The sequence below is a fragment of the Neovison vison genome, chromosome 10 (assembly GCF_020171115.1).
Source record: "Neovison vison isolate M4711 chromosome 10, ASM_NN_V1, whole genome shotgun sequence".
Taxonomy (NCBI): domain Eukaryota; kingdom Metazoa; phylum Chordata; class Mammalia; order Carnivora; family Mustelidae; genus Neogale; species Neogale vison.
Window position 1 is genome coordinate 59,194,505 of NC_058100.1, and position 13,641 is coordinate 59,208,145.

A 13,641-nucleotide genomic window follows, 5' to 3' on the forward strand; every position below is an offset into this window, starting at 1 on the left:
CTGAATAGCAAGCCCATCTCTCCCCAGAATCCAGCCCAAAGCCAAACTGAACACACAGGCAAGCCCAGAATGAAGTTGGTCCCAGGTCTCAGAACATCTCACCCTTTCCCTACAGCCCTACAAGCTTCCTGCCTGTATCCTTCTAACCCTCCACCCCCAACTGGGCCAACTCCTAACCTCTGAGTCACCAGAGTGCTTTTTTTGTGGGATAATTAACAAGGCTTTAAGTGTTAAAGAAATAATGGCCTGTGAAATCCATTGTTGCCTAGAAAGTTCAAAAGGATTCCCCCATTCATAATCCTAATCAGCAGTGGCAGCTCTTCCTCTCTTCACCATAGATGCAGGCAGTTTTAAAGTGATTGTCCTCACAGCTCCATACTCAGCATTTCCTATTGACTTTATTAAAGGCTGTTTTCCTCATCCCAGGGTAGGAAGGAACAGAGGTATTTTCAGAGACTGAGAGGAAAGGCCCTGATAGCTTAGAAGAAGATTCCTTCTGCTTCCTTCCAAAGATTCTGGAGATTATTTTATAAATATTTTTTAATCCGTTTAAGAAAAGTTAGTTTTAGGGAGGGAGACAAACCATTAGTGACTCTTAATCTCACGAAACAAACTGTGGGTTGCTGGGGAGAGGGGGGTTGGGAGAAGTGGGGTAGGGTTATGGACATTGGGGAGGGTATGTGCTTTTGGGTAAATTGGAAGGGGTGGTGAACCATGAGAGACTATGGACTCTGAAAAACAGTCTGAGGGGTTTGAAGTGGCGGAGGGGTGGGAGGTTGGGGTACCAGGTGGTGGGTATTATAGAGGGCACGGCTTGCATGGAGCACTGGGTGTGGTGAAAAAATAATGAATACTATTTTTCTGAAAATAAATAAATTGGAAAAAAAAAAAAAGACAAGTTAGTTTTAGATTCAGAGGGCAACACAAGCACAGAAGCTTGCATGAGGTAATAGTTTTGAGAATATAGGAGGCAAGACAGAAGAGTATAAAATCTCTTTTTTTTTTTTTAAAGATTTTAATTTATTTATTTATTTGATAGAGAGAGATCACATGTAGGCAGAGAGGCAGGCAGAGAGAGAGGGGGAAGCAGGCTCCCCGCCGAGCAGAGAGCCCAACGCGGGGCTCCTATGCTGTGCTGAAGTGATGGAGACTGGGCTGTGTTACAAATAAATAATTTTATCTTGTTTTTGTTAAAAAATATATATGGACAAGCTAGACTTTAAAATAAAGTCTATAACAAGAGATGAAAAATGGCACCCCATCATAATAAAGGAGGGCAAGTGATAAGTGATCATGACCCGAGCAGAAGGCAGAGGCCCAAACCACTGAGCCACCCAGGCAAGTGGCTTTCTTCACCTAAAATCTTCTAGAAAGCCTCAAAAGATGGATGCTAGGAGGATTTCACTTTTGCAGGCCTTGGTAAGGCAAGTCCAAAAGTTCTACCATCTTGGACTGGTGACTTTTGACAAGGTCACAAAAAAACAAAAAACAAACTAAACAATAACCAGAAAGCAGGGCATCTCCAGAGGAACATCTTTAAGGGCTCTGGCTAGTGATAGCACTACTCTGGCCTTTTTTTTTTAATTTTTTACACCCATTTGCATGATAAATGTTTCTCTACCCCCTCACTTGGGATCTGCAGGTGACTTTAGATCTAAAATGAGTCTCTTGTAGCCAACATATAGATGGGTCTTGTTTTTTCTATCCATTCCAATACCCTATGTCTTTAGATTGGAACATTAAGTCCATTTACATTCAGAGTAATTATTGATAGATATGTACTTAGGGCCATTTTATTACTTGTTTTGTCATTGTTTCTGGAGATGTTCTCTGTTCCTTTCTTGTCTTTGTCACTTTTGGTCTTTCCACACTCAAAGATACCCCATTAGTATTTCTTGCAGGACTGGTTTTGTGGTCACAAACTCCTTTAGTTTTTTGTTTGTGTGTTTTGGGGGTTTTTTAAAAAAAGATTTTGTTTATTTATTTGTCAGAGAGAGAGAGAGCATAAGCAGGGAGAATGACAGGCAGAGGGAGAAGCAGGCTCTTTTCTGAGCAAGGAGCCCAATGCAGGACTCCATCTGAGGATGCTGGGATCGTGACCTGAGTTGAAGACAGCCACTTAACTGACTGAGCCACCCAGGCATCCCATCCTTTAGTTTTTGTAAGGGAAACTTTTGTTCTCTCCTTCTCTTCTGGATGATAGCCTTGCTGGATAGAATATTCTTGGCTACAGATTTTTCCCATTCAGCGCTTTAAGTATGTCATGCCACTCCCTTCTGGCTTGCCGTGTTTTTGTTGAGAAATCTATAGCCAGCCTTATGGGTCTTCCCTTGTAAGCTAAGGACTTCTTTTGTCTTGCTGCTTTCAATAGTTGGGTTTTTTTATTATATTTTACAAATTTAATTACAATATGTCTTAATGTTGGCTTGCTTTGCTTGATTTTGATGGGAGTTCTCTGTGTCTCTTGTTTTGGGATGTTTGTTTCTTGCCCCAGATTAGGGAAGTTTTCTGCTATTATTTTTTCAAATAAATTTTCTGCTCCCCCTTCCTTCTATAATGTGATCGTTATTGCTTTTGACAGAGTCACTCAATTCCCTGAGTCTATACTCATGTTCCATAATTCTTTCTCTCTTTTGTTCTGCTTCCTTGTTTTCCATTATTTTTTCTTCTATATCACTTATTTATTCCTCTGCTTCTTTCAGCCTTGTGTTCATTGCCTCAAGCCTGTTTCCAATCTCAATTACTGCATTTTTCATTTCTGACAGATACTTTTTAAATTGTATTATCTCTGTGGTAAGTCTCCTCAAAACCTTCTATTCTTTTCCCAAGCCCAGTGAGTATCTTTATGATTGTTGCTTTAAATTCTCTATCAGGGTGGCACCTGGGTGGCTCAGTGGGTTAAAGCCTCTGCCTTCGGCTTAGGTCATGATCCCAGGGTCCTGGGATCGAGCCCCACATCAGGCTCTCTGCTCAGCGGAGAGGCTACTTCCTCCTCTCTCTTTCTCTGCCTGCCTCTCTGTCTGCTTGTGATCTCTGTCTGTCAAATAAATAAATAAAATCTTTAAATTCTCTATCAGGAATATTACTTATATCTGTTTTGCTTAGATCTCTGACTGTGACCTTATCTTGTTCTTTCATGTAGGATGGATTCTGGACATTTGTCTCCATCTGGACATTTTGTCTAAGTCTCTGCTTTCTTCTCCATGTTAGAAAAACCAGTTATGTTTCCTGTTCCTGAAAGTAATGGCTTTATGAAGAAAAGGTCATAGAGTGTTTAGGGCCTGGCACTTCAGAGAGTGTCTGAGGCATGCTGTGTGCACTCTGCTGTTGTGTTTGACTGCTGTATCCTCAGGCCAGGTGTCAGCAGAGACTCTCCTTGCCTGCAGTGGGCACTGTTGGGTCCTTGGCCAGAGTGTGGTGAGTTTTAACTAGGTGTGCTCTGGTCTGCTTGTTAAAAGAGACCTGATACTACTTCTACTAGAACTGAAGTCCAGCAGAACTCTGATCAGGAGATATGGTATGGGCAGGGATTTCTGCTGGCCTTCTGGGGAAGGGGCTGGCCATGTTGGGACAGAGGCAAGCCTGACAGAGGGCAGGTGTTTCAGTGAACGCGGTGGGGGCCGGGCGGAGGTTGGACTTGGTGTAAGCATCTTAGGCAGCCACTGTGGGCACTATGCTACCTCCTGAAGGTGGCTATGTGTTTATGCTGAGGGGCAAGGGAGGGAAATGGCACCTGCTGGCTCCTTTGTCTCCAGAGAGAGGTTAAGAATCCTACCTCTCAGGTACATGCTCCAAGAAGAGTGAATTATCTCCCTGCTGTGTGCCCCAGGCATTCTTCAGATGCTATTTCCATGCCACCTGCCCCCAGGTTATTTATCTGCCTTCTCTCCAGGAGTAGGGCAGGTTCCTCAGGGCTCTATCCCAGCCAAGCCCGCTGGCCTCTAAAACTTGTCTCTAAGTCCCACTGGGTGCAAAAACTCACAAAAACCAACCCCTCTTGTTTTCCCAGCCAGTGCCTTTAGGCAAATGTTCTCCTTGTGCATTCCCCTGTGTGCCTCTCTCTCTCTCACCTTTCTCCATGACCAGGACTCCCTCCCTTCCACAGCACTTGCGATCTGTTTCTTCCCCAAACCACCTCTCTGTACTTCCTACTTTCCTTGATGTGGTTTCTTCTCTTCCTTTAGTTGTGGAGTTTGTTCTGTCAGTCTTCAGGTTGGTTTCTGGGGGTATTTAGATAAGTGATTTGATAGTTATCTAGTTATGTTTATGGGGATAAGATGAGCCTAGGGTCCTCCTACTCCTTCACCATCTTCTCTTCTCTTCTCCCAAAGTTAACCATTTTTTAAAAGATTATTTATTTATTTGACAGAACCTAAGTAGGCAGAGTGGCAGGCAAAGGGAGAGGGAGAAGCAGACTCTCCACTGAGCAGGAAGCCCGATGTGGGACTCCATCCCAGGACCCTGGGATCATGACCTGAGCCAAAGGCAATCTTTAACCGACTGAGCCACCCAGGCACCACCAAAATTAACCATTTTAAAAATTAGATTTGAAAAATGCATTCTTTTAAGTAGAAAGGAACTTTCAGAGGAAAGTTTGTTTTGACAGTATTAAAGGGACCAACAGCCAAGTAGTGGTTAATGGTGTGGGAATCAGATAGACTTGAGATCGAATCCTGGTTCTACCATCACAGGCTGGCTGACTTGGGCAAGTCTCCCAGATTTGTAGAACCTCAATTTCCAGTTGAAGATTGAGATGATACTTAGTAAAATACCTGCCACTTAGCAAATGATAAATAAATATTACTCTCCCTTAAAACCTTTTCTCCATAGGCTAGCTGGTGGATTTCTGGGCAATCTGATGGTGGCAGTGTCTGTGTCACCGAGACTCTAGGGAAGATCCAAAGAGCCCAGTGCATCTGCTGACAGTGTTAGGGCCCCTCGTCATTTGTGACAATGGTGGGAGCTAGCTGGAGAAGTTGATAAAAGTTGCTAGAAATCCCCAGGACATCCCCAACCACCTCCCAGTCAGATGAATTCCAAACCTGCTGCTGGAGGGAGAAAAGCCACTAGAATAATGTGAATTAAGAACACCTGCCCACCTCCCAAGGAACTTTAATCTACGGGTAGATGTACAGGGTTTTTTGATATTGGCTGATTTCCAGTTCAGGGTTTTCTCTTTGTCATTTTGCCTCCTGTTCCAGAAGACTCCAGCAGTACAATATTTTAAAAATTTCTCTGGGGGATCAGTTATCTCCCTCTCCATCTTGCCTGTAGAGACATCAAAACAAAGAGAATAGCATGTTAGGGGAAGAACTCGGGTGTCCTAACTCCTAAAGAAAGAAGTTCTTTTTTAAATGGAGTATTATATTCCTTACAGTCTTTCCTGAAGATCTGCACTTCTTATCTATAGTTATCATGTGGGAATTTGGAGTTCAGACTAACCAGTGGTTTTGTAGAGATTTAGGATCCTTTCATGCCCCAAAGAAAAAGTACCATAACAAACATCTGAGCTCCTTCGATTATCTTTTGTGCAAGGAATCAGCCTAAAACCAAGTCAATGGAATGCTAACATGGGAATATCATTTACAGTATTTCCCAAATCTGTCTGATGTTACACCAATCCCTTTAGCGCCACTCTCTCCCTGCACAATGAGAACCTTCAGGGAAGAAACCTGGAAGTCGGTATCTTTTAGATGTACTTCAGGTTTTTAGTGTTGTTAGTCAAATTTGGGAAACACTCTCCAAAAGACATACTACTATTAACTCCAGTTTCCAGTGAAGGGCACTGAGGCTCAGAATGGTTAAGTTAACTGACTCCAAATTACATGGCTAATAGGGGCAGAGCTAAGACCTGCGAAAGTGATTGTATGTTTGCTTCTGCATGGTGCCTCTCCAGACCCCACCATGGTTCCTGTGGGCTCCTTCAGAGCCTCCTTAGCAGCTGTAGTAAATGCTGGTGGCAGATACCCTTTCCCCTCCCTGCTGTGTCACCACTGCCTGCAGTTGCTGGGTCCTCCTCACCCCCCGGCCCTGCAGGCTCCAGAGCTGCTGTGTCTGTGATGCCTACCACCTTGCTGGCTTTGCAAGGCTGCTGCAGCAAGCAGCAATGGTGGAGAGCTCTTCCGTCAGTGTTCTTATCCCTCCCAGAAATTATAAACTCTTCTCTCATTCGCATTGAAAACTAATTTCTGCTCCAGTGTCTTATATTCAGACAGTGTCTATAAAACAACACTTTTGCCTCAATTTACTTCTCAGAAGTAGGATTAATAAATGTGGATTAAGATAGAATTTTGTTGATGTTGGTTAGTTGAATAATGATGCCCTTTGGAGAACTTACTCATTTTTTGATTCTAACGACTTGTGTGTTTTGTTTTTTAGTTCATATTATATGTACAGGTAATATCACTATTGACTATGGGAATAAATTCGTACATGATGACTCATTCAGCCAGGACATTAGGTAAAGTAAATCTGTCTTTCATTAATTAACTGGGGAAGATAATGCAAATAGATTATTGTTGAGGGTCATGAGGACATTTCTTATCAAGTTCAAGGAATTGACTATGAAATCATTCATTTTCATTCACTTATTACTTATTGATGCTGTATTAATTGGGGGTATTGATTCAGCCAGTTCAACAGAAACCACATTCACTGTGGCTCAAACAAGATAGAGGACTTTCTCCCCCCACCCCTACCTAAGTGTCCAAAAGAGTGGGGGTAGTTCTGCTTCTTTTTTGTTTCTCCTCCATTCCCCAGGGTGGTGTTCTTGTCTGCAGGGTAGAAGTTGGCTCACTACCACTATATCTTCAATCCAACTGACTAGATGGGGAAATGAGGAGATAGGTGGCAATGGAGGGTAAGCCATTTCCTTTTAAGGGCAGAATCTAGAAATTGTATGCATCATTACCACTCACATTCCATTGGCCAAAATTTGGTCACATAGTCATTCATGGGTAATAGAATCTGTGAAATACTATTCCTATCTGGCTGACCGTGTGCTTAGCCAAAATTTGGAAATTCGGTTGGTAAAAGAAGAAGGGGAAAATGGATATTGGGAGACAGTCAGTAGACTGTGCCACAGTGGCTTATTTCCAGAAGACATTTGAGGCCATTGGTAGTAAAATGCATAAATATGATTAAATCACACAGAGATACATGGTCAATAGAGAAATCTAGGATAAGATAATTGGTGGCAGTCTAGTCAACTGGGGATGGAGAAGGTGAGGTGGGATTACACGAAGTCTTAGAATAGGGCCTTAGTATCATTCAGTATCCCATGGCCTGGTCTTAGCTATGGTGGTGTTTGATTTTTTCAGTGTATCTAGAATTGATCAAACTGCTGGAGATTCACATATGCTGCACTCACAGGAAAATATGGATAAAGCAGAAAAACAATTTATTAATTTATAATAAGATGATTTATTTCTATGTCTGAAGTAATTGTGATCATTATTCATGGTATTTACCTCTAAATACCAATTTCCTCGATAAACAAAACTAGTCATCAGGAAGTTTCTTGGAAAGCCTGGAACTAATGAGAGGCAATGGAAGGATGGTGTTGAAAGAGAGCTCTTCTAGTCAAGGAAATAGCCTGGTGAATTTACCCTATCCTACCCGTGAGAAATATCACCTCCGTTTGTATCTTTTCAGTCATGTCCTTTTGTAAAACTGAACCCCACAAAAACTCTAGCAGAACTTCCTGTTACTGCCCACCTCAAACCCAAGGGTCCCAATACGTCAACTGAACTAGTACATTGGGCAGACTTTCGGTAGCTCTCCTTTTCCCGCAATGATGGATTTGTTCTCATTCTCAGTAGAAAGGTATGCTTTGTCAGCAAAAGCCCACACCGGAGCATGAGGAAAGTTAATTTGATCTTTGAAGACTTTCTCACACCTCCCTTCCCACCAATTCCTTTGACTCCCAGGGGTCCAGACCCACTCCATTCTCTTTGGTTAGGATGTAACATCTGGATTTCTCCCCATGCTTCTTTCCTGTGATTCCTCTTATTCTGACACTTCAAGGCTGTCATGGTAATATTTTTCCTTCTCTTTTTCCTCCCTTACAAAATTTGTAAAAATTTTATTATTTATTTATTTATTTATTTTTGGGAGAGAGAGTGTGTGTGTATGTGTGAGGCAGAGAGAGAGAGAATCCCAAGGAGGCTTCACACTCAGCATGGAGCCCGTGTGGGGCTCCATCTCAAGATCCTGAGATCATAACCTGAGCTAAAATCAAGAATTTGATGCTTAACCAACTGAGCCCCCCAGGCACCTCCGCCCCCCTCCAAATTTTTTTTATTGTAGTAGCTAAACCTCAAAAATTTTCATTATAAAACGGAAGTGTATGATAACAGTCTTTCTCCGCTCAGAATCCATACTCATCCTTTCTAGAAATACTACATGGCACACATTTAATACTTGACAGAGTTGAGTTTTATCAGTAGGAGTTTCAAACTAACTGCTTCTGTCTAGTCTAAGGCTTTAAAAGGTTCCCTCCTCATATACTTCCAGGATCATCTAAAAACAGGGAGTTCACTCAAATGTATTGGTGCCACCAAGTGGTCCACATATACTCATGTTTCCCCCAAAAGAGAGAAAAATTTCTTCTCGTGTGGTCTCGGTCATGGGAATTTTGAATCTAAAGCTGACAACTTCTAACTTCAGCCTACAGTCAAATGCATGTTTGCTCTGGACCATTATGAGTCAAGAGGGATATGTTTCCAGACCTTGGGAATCCTGAAAATTTCAAATACCATCATTACACACAGTGTCCCACAGAGAATACAATAAAGTTAAGCTAAACATTTAGAACTCGTTTTAACTCTCTATGAGACCGTTCATGCACAATATGAAGAGAGAACAATTTTATTGAGATGTAATTCCACGTGAGCAGACCAAGTTTACTCACTAATTAAATTCTCTTGGGGGGCACCTGGGTGGCTCTTTCGGTTAAGCATTTACCTTTGGCTCAGGTCATGATTTTGGGGTCCTGGAATCAGGCTCCCTGCTTGGTAGGGAGTCTGCTTCTCCCTCTCCCTCTGCCTGCCACTTGCCACGCTTGTGCTCTCTCTCTCTCTCTGTGGAATGAATAAATAGAATCTTCAAAAAAAAAATTAATTCTTCTTTTCGGTGAGTGAGCCTCATAGCTGTAACTTCAAATTCATACCTCAAGAAAATACAAATGGCTACAATTTTTGGAGCATGTAAATTTGCTGGCCAGGAAACAGATATACTAAATTTGAGGGGTCTCTATTGTGGTGACCTTTTTATTTAAAATTTTTTTAATTTTAAAATTTTTATAAGAGTCAGTTCAGTTGCAAATTCCAAGGCCAGTCTGATTCTCTAGGAATGAGGTGGGCCAGGGAATTTGCACAGATTAATAGGTAGCCTTCCTACCTGAAGAAGATATGAGTGGTTTCTTATACTTTGAGAAATACTGATTAGGGACCTTGAAGTAACAAGTCACATCTCTCGGTTACGGGAATGGGAGGAAACTAATAAAGCGTTCCTTAGCAGCTGAGTCAGGTAAGTTGAGCTCTGTAGCTAGAAGAAACAGATAGTTGGGTAATTTTCTGGAAGACTTTGGACCAAAGTTTGTCCTTGCTCTAAACACTGTGGTTTGGCTGTGCATGTGATTCACTACCGCAACAAGATTTTACTCTACCTTGCAGGACTTTGCCTCTTCTTACAGTCTTCACTGTATTCTATTAAGACACTTGCTTTTTTTTTTTTGGTCACAGGTTTGTGTTCTATTTCCCTCCCAAGGCAAATGGCCATGCAAAATGCCATTAAGCACATTCAAGAGATAATACAGAACACAATCACACTATTCAAAACAGAAAAAATGTTGACAAATGTTAATTGGACCTTAGTAGAAGAAAAAACAAAGATTGAATACAACTTTCCTGTGAGTTGATACCCGGCAAAAAAAAAAAAAAAAAAGGAGTCCTTCTTCTCTCCTGCCTCTCTTATAAAGAAATTTGATCCTGCAAATGAAATGTCAGAAAACTGAGGATGGGGTGGGGGGGGGTGGGGGGTGGGGGGGTGGGATATATTTACTAGCTTTGCTATCTTGGTGAAAAGACTTTGAATTCTCTCTAAAGAGAAGGTCTTAGTTATCTAGGTTTATTTGTCCAATAGAGGAGAATTGGAATTTTTACACAGTGGTTGATTTACTAACTATGAATGGCCTCTGGCAAGCCCGTGTTTCCAACCATTTGAGGAGCTGAGCGATCTGTCCTCATGTTATTATAAAAAGCAAAGAACACAGTTTTCTTCAGAGAGCAGTCAAGCATAGGTAGGTTTGGGGGAGAATCTGACTTGCAAATCTCCCCAATGAATTGTTACTTTACCACAGTTAAAAGCCACATTTTTCATACAGAGAGTGAACCCAGTTACACATATCCCTTCATGATAGCAGTTCTGATCTGAGTTATTTGAATCTTGGTTGAGTGAAGTGTTTGGCAGCTCCTATATATTTTAGCGTAGTTTTAATTTAATCTAATTATGTTTTTAAACTTAGTCTGACCCTTATTGTGTTTCATCTGATAACAAAGAGGAGGAGTCCCCAACAGAAGAAGTTTTAATAGAAGAAGCCAGATTGCATGTCGCTATAATCCAAATGGTTGGTACAGTTCACATAATCTATTATTTATTTATTTATTTTTAATTCTTATTCTTATTTCTTAAATAATGCTTCTATTTCTTAAATAAGGCTTTCAGGTGGCTGGGAAAAAAAAAGTTTTCACCTTTTGATAGCCTATTGTTATTAAAGTTTGTTTGCTTTATTAAAGTTAAAAAATAACAATAAAAGTCTTAAGCTTTAAATTCAAGTCACCTATCTTATTATTCTGTTTCTAAGTCTAGTAATTTTTAGCAGTTGGCTTTTGAGGGGACTTTGAATAATCTTTGGTGCCCTTTATGTACTTATCTAACTGAACATCTTCAAATATCTGAAACTACTTTTATAAATTTAATGTATTTGAGTTTCTTTTATATAAAATTCTCTTAAGTGCTTTTTTAACTCTTACAAATCTAATACATTAAAATAAAACCAATGAATCAAAAATTCTCTTAAAATAAGATTAAATGTTTTAATATAAGGAAGATTATATTTTAAATAAATATATTTGTATATAATTATATATTATATAACATTAAAAATTATATGCTATATTAAAAATAAAAATAATTATATATTATATAACATAATTTAAAATAATTACATATTATATAACATATTAAAAATATGATTACTGGGTAAAATCAAGTTTAAATCAACTTATCAAATTGCACATTTTAAATTGGGGTTATGGTCTAATAGAACACATTTTATTCAATATTACAAATACACAAAAATATGCCCATATATTTATTATGCCCAAAGTCCATTTTTTAAATTTTATTTTTAAACTTACAATGAAGAATTTCCAACTTATACAAAAGTAGATATAATACTATAATAAGTCCCTATGTACCCATCATCTAGCCTTAAAAACCAATATGACTAACCCTGCCTCATCAGCAGCCTCATTCACTACTCTACTTTCCATATTAATTTAATACAAGTCCCAGATATCATATTATTTCATCTGTAAATACTTCAGTATGTATCTCAAAATTTTAAAGCCTTCTAAAAAACATAGTAAAATATTAATATGTACCTAGAAATTAATAATAGTTCCTTAATCAAATATCGAGTCAATGATCAAATTTCCAATTGTCTTGTTAATGTGATCAATGTGTATTACATACATATATTTAAAGATTTATTTATTTATTTTTTAGAGAGAGTGAGCACAAGAAGGGGGGAAGGACAAATGGAGAGGGAGAGAGAGAATCTCTTGTAGACTCCCCACTGAGCATGGAGTCCAGCTTGGGGCTTGATTTCACAACCCTGAGATCATGACCCTGACATCACGATCCTGAGCCAAAATCAAGAGTTGGATTCTTTACCAACTGAGGCACCTAGGCGCCCCTCACAGTTTATACTTTCAAATTGAATCTGTATTTGTATTTGTAAAATTACAGTTACATTGTAATTAATGGATATGCCCTTTAAGTCTCTTTAACCTATAAATTCCTTCCTCTCTTTTAATTTTTCTGTTGAAGAACGTATTTCTCCTTAATACAAAATAAAGTAATAATACTATATTTTCCCTTTTTTAAGCATTTCTAAGCTTAATTTAAAATATTCTCAGAGTTTGAAAGTTTCTTACCCAGAGCAGTATAGTATGGTCACAATTTATTTGTAGAGCCTCCATTAAGAGGTGGTGCCTATATCCCTCCCTGCTACTCCTACCTCATTGAATTTGGGCTGTTCTTGTGTCTTGTTTTGACCCATAAAATGTTTCAGAAGTGACTTTGGGAATGTTCTGGAGCCTGTGCTTCAAGAAGGTTTACAGTTTCCACTTTCTTCTACTCTGAATACCAACCTGTGATTATCATGTGAGGAAACTGGCTTGCCTCTGAAGCGTGAGATATCACATAAAAATAAACTGAGACGTGCAATCAAGAGTTGGTACCCTACTACCAGGGCCTACTAAATAGGGCCCTGTTAATTAAAAAAGTAGACCCAACCTCTCAATTGGTAAGAGATGCAAAGATTTTGTGACCATATTTTGTTTGTTACGTATTATATAACTACGTATATATTTTCTTGAATGCTTCCCCCCACCCAGTTTTTTTGAGTAATAACTGACATATATCGCTGTATCAGTTTAATGCAGAGTGACGGTCTGATTTACATATATTGTGAAATGATTACCATGGAAGGTTTAGCTAACATTCATCTTCTCTAAATAGATATAAGAGAAAGAAAAAAAGAAGAAAAGGAAAACAAAATTAGGATATAACCATATTTAATATCACTTTGTGTGTTTGCCGGCCACGAATATTTATGTTCGTCCTATAAACAAAATACACTTATCCTTTTCTACAACCCCCAGCACCACACACATACCTTCATTCTATCTTGGGGTCAGACTCCAAGTCCAGTATCTCATGATCTGCATTTGGTCTAGGTTCCTTGACTGCATCTCTTTATTTTTTTTTTAAAAAAGATTTTATTTATTTATTTATTTGACAGACAGAAATCACAAGTGGGCAGAGAGGCAGGCACAGAGAGAGGAAGGAAGCAGGCTCCCTGCTGAGCAGAGAGCCCGATGTGGGGCTTGATCCCAGGACCCTGGGATCATGACCTGAGCCAAAGGCAGAGACTTTAACCCACTGAGCCACCCAGGTGCCCCAACTGCATCTCTTTAAGTATGATTCCTCTTGATCTGGACAACCATGAACTAAGAAATGAGTAATCCATCCCCCATGCCACTCCCCAACATTTCTTGCCAATCAACAGATAATTCTGTTCAAGACGGGGAATAACAGGAAGTCCTGATGCATCACTGGTCCATGGCAATTCTGAAATCGAGCTGGAACTATGCACCAGAGCACCTTATTCTTTATATTTCCGCAGGAAATAATCTATGTTTGTAGCTGACTGGCCTGCTCAGCCTGATTTCTGTCAGCTGGAACTTGGGATGTTTCTATTCATTTAGGATCATTTCTGTCTTCCCTAAAAACGTGTGTGTGTTCAACCAATCCGATAACTGTGGGGGCCACGGTTCCTTTTCAGACGGGCCA

At 39.8% G+C, this 13,641-nt stretch overlaps 1 protein-coding gene across 1 annotated transcript in view; it reads left to right on the forward strand.

The window, feature by feature from the left end:
- The window catches only part of SLC9C2 (solute carrier family 9 member C2 (putative)), a 101,216-nt gene that overhangs the window by 31,812 nt on the left and 55,763 nt on the right, over positions 1 to 13,641 (forward strand). Inside the window, exons 11-13 of the mRNA XM_044267389.1 lie at positions 6,379 to 6,460; positions 9,744 to 9,910; positions 10,526 to 10,627. Coding sequence (XP_044123324.1) covers positions 6,379 to 6,460; positions 9,744 to 9,910; positions 10,526 to 10,627 — 351 coding nt within the window. The remainder of the gene's footprint in view (positions 1 to 6,378; positions 6,461 to 9,743; positions 9,911 to 10,525; positions 10,628 to 13,641) is intronic.